Genomic DNA, 7,653 nt, shown 5'->3' on the forward strand with positions numbered 1-7,653 from the left:
TAAGGCACAGGCAAGGGAAATACCAGCTTCCACAACAAGAAAACCCGCTCCTCTTCAAGGGCGCACCTGCACACCGCACAAAACTACAGTTCCCAGCACCCTTAACAAACTACAGCTCCCAGGATTATTATTTTGGTGGGGGAGGCCGTGTGCTTTAAATTCACGGTGTGTGGATGCCACCCAAACATTCCCACCCCACGCCGGTCCCAACAAGATTATTCTCTCTAGTACTGGAGTAGCCAATGTTTGTTGGACTACAACTCCCATCATCCACGGTTAACAGCCAGGGATGATGGGAGCTGTAGTCTAGCAATGTATGGAGGGCCTCAGGTTCCCCATTCCTGTTCTTTAACCTTTGCCCCCCACCCAGATGTTGGACGACAACTCCCACCACCCACAGCCAGCTTAGCCAACAGCCAAGGATGATGGGCGTTGTAGTCTAGCAACATCTGGTTGGGAAAGGCTGGCCTTGGGTGATCAGCTCTTGGTCAGCGGCTCCTCTGTCTCAGGCATGACCTTGTAAGGGTGGCAGTCGTGGGGAGAGAGGACCCCCACAGGAGCAGTTGCAGATGCCAAGAGAGTGCCTTCGCCAGCCTCCATTTTGGCACTGGGTTCTGGCACAGACGGAGGGGCAAGGCAGCTGGAGAAGTTGGGCAGGGTCATCAGGACGAGGCTTCCGGCGAACATGAACGACCCGGCCGCTAAGAAAGAAGCAACGTAGTCACCCGTTGCGTCCCTCAGCCAACCTGGAAGAGAAAAGAAGAGCGACCTGGAACAACCTAGAACAGTCTGTGCCAACCTAGTGCCCTCCAGATGTTTTGCACTATAGTTCCTGTCAACCCCAGCCAGTGGTCACAGATGGGAAGAGATGAGGTCCCAAACACCTGAAAGGTATGAGATTGGGGAAGGGTGGTCTAGAACATAAGCCTCAAGACACACCTAGAACATAATAACTGGCAGTGCTGTCACTTCTGATGCAGCTATGCTGTCTAGAAGGTGTGGACCTAGCTGTGGTAGGGAGATTATGTGCTTGGTTTCCTTGTCCAGAAAGGGCTGTTTAGAGGTAGTTTAGAGGCAGATATTCCCAGGTTCAGTCCCCAATGGCATATCAAGGTAGGCTTTGGAGAGACTCCTGGTGAACCGCTGCTAGTCATGGAGCCCTCCAGATTTGGTTGGACTACAACTCTCATCAGCCCCTGCCAGAAGGGTCAGTGGTCAAGGAAGATGGGAGTTGTAGTCCAATGACGTCTGGGGACTCAAGTTTGGGAAAGGCGGCTCTATTGCAAAGTCCTTCAGTCCCGATGCCCCCCCACCTAGACGTTGTTGGACTACAACTCCCATCATCCTGAGTCAGCTCAGCTGATTTCTCGTGGATGATGGGAGTTGCAGTACGACGGCCCCTGGAGGGAACCGTGTTGGCTACCCGCTGGCGCATGCCGCACTGAGGTAAACGGACCCCCTGACAGAGGGCCATTCCTGTGTTCCTAATCTCGCTCCTTGAGCTGGGAACCAAACGCAACTGCGTAGGAAACCCGTTTCGCCCCCCTAAGGAGACAGAAATTTATCTGGAACATGTTCAGCCACACCCCTTAACCCAGTTCCAATTCCGGAAGCTGCAAACCTGCTTTTCTCAAGAGAGAAGCTGGGAAATAAACGCCACAGGTAAATAAATGTGACAAATGGCACCACCTACCAGAAAGAGGCGCCCCCAGCAGCCCCCCGATGCTCTCGATCATCTGCAGCAGCCCCATGGAGCTGAAGATGTTGGCGATGCCCACGATCTCGGGGATGATGGAGAAGACGACGGGCGTCAGGGCCCCCGAGCAGAACCCGTAGCAGAGGCTAATGGCCACCAGCAGCGGGTAGTCGCGGCCCCACGGGATGGCCACCAAGGCCCCGCCGGTCAGGAAGGTCCAGGCCACCAGGATGCGGGCGAGGCGGCATCCGCGGCAGTTGGCCAGCCAGCCGGAGAAGAGGCGGCCGCACAGGTCGGCCGCGGCCGCCAGCGACATGAGGAAGGCCGCCTGGTACTCGTCGAAGCCCAGCTCCCTGGCGCGGGCCACGAGGTGGACGTAGGGGACGAAGTAGCCCGTGTTGACCAGCGTGACGGCCAGGACGAACCTCATGAAGGCGAAGTGGCCCAGGAGGTGGAGGCCGAAGAGGGAGGAGAAGCGCGCCCAGCACGACGTCCCCCTCGCGCCACGGCCCACCGGACCTGGGAGATCCTCCTTGAGGGTGATGGGGCGGATGAGGGCCCCGCAGACCACCAGGTTGAAGGACATGCCCGCCACGATGAGGAGGGCTCCTCGCCAGGCGTAGGTGTCCACCAGGAGCTGGAAGAGCGGCGAGAAGGCGAAGGACGAGAGGCCCACGCCCGTCAAGGCCAGGCTCGTGGCCAGCGTCCGGCGGCGCTTGAAGTACCGGGCGACCGACGCCAGAGAGGGCGTGAAGACCAGGGCCCAGCCGAAACCTGCCGAGAGAACGAGAACGTCCCAAAGTGCTGGTTTTGGCCTACGGAGCCTTAAACGAAATCGTGGAGTTGGAAGGGACCCCCGAGGGTCATCTAGCGCAACACCCTGCAACGCGGGAATCGTTTCGCCCAGCATGGGATTCGAACCCGCGGCCCTGAGATGAAGAGCCTCATGCTCCCCCCCAAAGGGAACTACCCCAATACCTCAAGGACCGCCTCAAGGACCTATGAACCGGCCCGGACCCTGCGATCCGCACCCAAGGGCCATCTTTGTGTGCCTCTTTCACAGGAGGGTGGCAACACGAGAACAGGCCTTTTCGGTGGTGGCTCCCCGTTTGTGCGATGCTCCTCCCAGGGAGGCTCGCCTGGCGCCTTCATTATAGACCTTTGGCACCATGCAAAAACATTTCCTCTTCAACGAGGCCTTGGGCTGGTTAACATCTTATATCCTTTTTAAAACGTGTTTGTGGGAGGTTTATTGGCTTGTGTTTCCTGTTCTTTTTTTTATCATGCATTTTGGGTTTTTATGTTTTATTGAACTGCCCTGAGATCTACAGATGAAGGGCAGTATACAAATCAAATCAAATAAATCAATAAAGAGCCTGCTGGGGGAAAAGCTTTTCTCTAGCTGCAATCTCCATCCTTTTTATAAACTTTTCTTGCGTTGCCTCTCGCTTTCCTTTTGCCCTTGCTGAAAAGGTGCAAACACCGCAGCCTTTTTTCCGTAGGGGGGGGACGTCCCCTTGATCCATTTCGGCGGCCCATTTCTGGAACCTTCCTTTCCCCAACTCGACTCGATACCCTTTTTGAGGCGAGGCGACCAGAACAAAACACAGAAGGGGAGGCACTGGCATCCCCCAAAGAACGCAAGGATCAGGCCAAAAATGGCTGCCGGGATCAAGCCCAAATGGCGCCTGTCTAGCTCAGCATCCTGTTGTCATGGTGCCCCACCGGATTCCCCGGTGAGGCGGCCATAAGCTGGGAGCTCCTTCTCCATCCTCGCACCCAGCCGTCGCCATAGGCTTTTTCAAGATGGCGGCCATAGGCAGATGGCTTTTTCAAGATGGCGGCCTTCCATGAGGGGAGAAATGAGGCCTAGCCCTTCCCTCAGTTAGGCGCCCACAGGAATTTCAACTCAAACAATGTCCACGTTTGCTGAAGTTTGCAAAACCAACACATAAATCTAAAATGAACAAACAACCCATTGTGTATCATGGCTATCTTCTCAGGGAGAGTTCCTCGGGGGGACGGCAGCCATCTTGAACTAGAGCCTGACTTTGCTTCTTCCTCAGATATCCAAGCGTCCCCTTGGATATATGGCTTCTCCTTCTCTGTGCTGGTGCCCTCCAGATGTTTCGGGCAGAAACATTTTGGACCAATAACATCTGGAGGGGATCTGTTGTAGTCCGAAACCACTGGCTTGGAGGAGGCAGCCTTTAAAAAATGGCTGCCATTTTCTTCAAAGACTGGCTCTCTCTCACCAACGCTCTCCTCCCCTCATCTCTCTGCCGCCTCAGCCTTTGCTAAAAAAAAAAGACCGCTAAATAAATATATTGAGATCTTAGAAGCAAATAATAATTATGCCCATCAAGCAAAAAGATGGAAAACTAACACATCAGGGTAAAACCCCATAAGAGTGGGTAGTTTGGGGGGCAAGCAGATTTGTACAGTGGTTATTTGTTATTTCATAATATTTATATGCTGTTTTATCTGGGGTTTTTTTAAAAAAAGACCCCAAGGTGGTTTACAAAAATGATAAAACAATAAATTTACCAATAGGAAAAATTCGTGACTTTTGAAAAAAGTTATAAAAAGGCTAAAAACAGATTAAAAATTGCATCAGCTTTGTAAGTATCGGGGACGGGCCTTGCCTAAGCAAGACTCATAGAAATGTAGAGTTGGAAGGGAACCCTGAGGGTCATCTAGTCCAACCCCCTGCAATGCAGGAATCCTGCCCCCCAGCCATCCTTGGGTGGGCTCAAGGTTAACAGCCAGAGACAATGACCCATTGCTCCACTGGAGGTGTTTTTAGCAGGTGCCAAATAGAGGACTTTGAAGGGACCTTGCCTGATGTCAATAGGCAGGGAGTTCCAAAGTTCACACACTGAAAGATTGGTTTCTTGCAAACGACAGCAACGCAGGTCACACAGTTTCAACCCACCTGAGAGGAGTCCGATGCAGAGGTACAGGTGAGCCAGGCAGGTGGCAAACGAGGCCAGCAGGAACCCCAGGCCTGAGAAAAACCCGCCGGCCATAACAACAGGGCGGGCGCCATAGCGAGAGCTCAAAGCACTGCCCACTGGACCTGCCAAGGAGGAGAAAGGGATGCCGGTCACAGAATTGCTGCTGCAAGGAACAGAATCACCCTTCCTAAGTTCTGAACAGGAATTCGCACCAGGCGCTGCTATGGGCTATTAGAATCATACAATTGCAGGGTTGGAAGGGGTGGGACCCAAAGGGTCATCTGGTCCAACCCCATTGCAATACGGAAATTTGGAGCAGGCCCCCCCATAGCACCGTGTATTAATTATTACAATATTTATTTATAATAAATATATTAAGACCAGTTTCTGATCTTTCAGTTCTTCCAGAGAAGGTCACCCCATCCTTGGACAACGTTTTGTCTCCATGCCCATCCTCCCTGAGCTGCAGAATGTTTGCGAGCGCTTCCATGACATCACAGCACCACGGCCAATGGCGAGGAAGGACGAGGAAGGCAGTTTCCCAGGGCATGTGGGGCAATGATTTCGCACCACCGAGCATAGGCAGGCAGCACATAGTGTGTGTCCCACACACACACACACACACGCCACTCCACTCACTCGCAAACTGTTGCACCGCGATCCCAATCGAGGTGATCCAGGAGATCCGTCCGGACAGCTCGTCAAAGTACGTCACAAACTCCACAAAGAAGACCCCGAAGGAACGGATCACGCCAAAGACCAGTGCGGATTGGAGGAAGGCCGAGAGGACGATAATCCACCCCCAGCCTCCGTCCGGGGCTTCGGGGTGAACCACGACCGGGCCCAGCATGGATCCTGCTTGGGGAGCGAGGGAGAAGGTCTGGGGGAAAGAAAACCCTAGATATGACTGAAGCTTAGATTTCCTAATTTTTGCTCAAACAGCTTCTTCTAATAACATCCATCCAACTTTCTCCTGGCACGAAATTAAATTATTTTCTGCCCCCCCAAGCATCAATAGAAGGATTGGGAAGCACCTGGTCTCTAGATTCCCACATGCAAGAGAGGCAATGTGGTGCGGTGGTTAGAGCAGTGGTTTCCAAACTTTTGGGGGCCACCGCCCCCTTGGTTCCATAAATTCATCCCCAGTGCCCCCTACCCTACAAAAAAGCATTATTCAGAACAGTGGCTTGCTTGACCCACTAAGGAAGATAACAGCACAATAAAATACAATAAACTCCAAAACAACACACAATTAATTGCATATCTATTCCAGTCCTGTTGGAGCTATTTAGTTTAACTGAACAAAGCTGATTAACTTGATCCACTGAGACCATCCCGCCATGCCTCTTAGCACCCAGTAGGTAATCCCATCTGGGTTTGGTGTGTCAGACTAGGGCAGTGGTGGCGAACCTATGGCACGGGTGCCAGAGTGGGCACGCAGAGCCCTCTCTGTTGGCACGCGCCATCACGCCAGCAGTGCCGTTGTTTGGGGTTTTCAAATTGGCCAGCAGCTTCCCCCCACCTCCTTATCAGTAAACTGCTCCCACCCGGCGGCAGCATCTTAGAGGCAGTTTATCTCCCCAAAGCAGCTATATTCCTGCCTCCGCGCCCCCCCGCCCCCGCCATTGGTGGGATTTTTTTTACAGCCAGCAGGCTGTAGTTCATGTGATTGGTGGCTTTGTCAAGGGTTTTCGTTGATTGGTTGCTGCCTGCGATCCTTGAGACTATGTGTTGTATCTGCTCCTTGTGCCATAGGAAGTGTTTATAATTTGTGTGAGTGTTCTTCTCCCCCCCAAAAAACAATTGTGATCCAAGCCCCCCCCCCTAAAAGCTCTGCTAGTCTTGCCAACCCGCTCCCCCCAAAAAACTCTGGGCAATGCCCCCCTCCAAGCTCTATGTGTTGTTTCTGCTCCGCGTTTATAATGCGTGTGAGTGTTTTTCTCCCCACCAAAAAAACTACTGTGATCCAAGCCCCTCAATAAAGTCTTGGCTACCCCCCCCCAAAAAAAACCTCTGGAAATGTCCCCCAAAACTCTATGTGTTATTTCTGCTCCGCGTGCCGTAGGAAACGTTTATAAGGCGTGTGAGTGTTTTTCTCCCCACCCAAAAAAACAACAACTGTGTTCCAAGCCCCCACCTCAACAACTCAGGGCAGTCCTCCCACTCATTTTATTACAGTATATTAATTATTATCCCATATTAAATTGCCGTGTTGGCACTTTGCGATAAATTAGTAGATTTTGGGCACTCGGTCTCCAAAAGGTTCGCCACCACTGGACTAGGGCCAGGAAGACCAGAATTCAAATCCTCCCCAAGGATGATCTTGGGCCAACCGCTGTCTCTCGGCCCAGCCTACCTCACAGGGTTGTTGTGAGGATCAAACGGAGAGCAGCGAAAACCATGCCTGCCACTAAATAAATAAATATGCCAAAACAAGGGTACCTCTGAGCACGTGCAGAGTCTGCTGCCACCCACCAACAGAATTCCAGACGGCACTGAGGCCCTAACACTGCTGGGTTTCTCTCCTCCTCCTCATTCCCCCTGCAAACCCCGTGGGGTTCTGCAGATCCACCTGCCAATGGAAGGAGAAAGTGGAAATGCCCCCAAACCGATTTCCTCCATGCCATCGCTTTCCTGCATCCCCCCTGGGAGCTACTCACCCCTCAGTCAGCTCCCAGAAAACCTCTTTTCGGCCTTCTTCAAACAGGTGGGCCATGGAGGGGCACCCTGGATCATAGAGGGAGGTGCCAGGGATCTGGAGAGGGGGGGGGCTTTTAGAAAGAGCTTTCAAGGTGAAGAGAGAGGAGAGGAAGTGATGGGGGAAGAGAGATGGGGAAACCACAGAAACATATTTGCAAAAAGACACACAGAGAGTGTGAGAGAGAGCTGATAAATTAGTGCAAGATTAATAATAATAAGGATAATAATAGGGGTCTTAATTCCCAACAGTGTCTCCGCTAACGGGGGGGGGGGGGGACTTGGAGAGCCATGCGCCTTGCA

General features: G+C 52.6%; 1 protein-coding gene across 2 annotated transcripts; it reads right to left on the bottom strand.

Annotated features, from left to right (window-relative positions):
- Nucleotides 1-373: 373 nt before the first annotated feature.
- Nucleotides 374-7,408, bottom strand: LOC117058836 (monocarboxylate transporter 13-like). Of its 2 annotated transcripts, none has more exons than XM_033170213.1 (5): nt 7,314-7,408; nt 5,293-5,508; nt 4,632-4,775; nt 1,694-2,470; nt 374-746 (listed from the first exon to the last, which is right to left on the bottom strand). In XM_033170213.1, the coding sequence occupies exons 2-5, from the start codon at nt 5,501-5,503 to the stop codon at nt 478-480; spliced, it is 1,401 nt and encodes a 466-aa protein (XP_033026104.1). In that variant the 5' UTR covers nt 5,504-5,508; nt 7,314-7,408; the 3' UTR covers nt 374-477. The 2 variants fall into 2 exon arrangements, with proteins under 2 accessions (XP_033026104.1, XP_033026106.1); XM_033170215.1 differs by having other exon boundaries at nt 5,293-5,511.
- Between the last annotated feature and the right edge of the window lie 245 nt (nt 7,409-7,653).

Source organism: Lacerta agilis, chromosome 14 (genome assembly GCF_009819535.1).
Source record: "Lacerta agilis isolate rLacAgi1 chromosome 14, rLacAgi1.pri, whole genome shotgun sequence".
NCBI classification, from domain to species: domain Eukaryota; kingdom Metazoa; phylum Chordata; class Lepidosauria; order Squamata; family Lacertidae; genus Lacerta; species Lacerta agilis.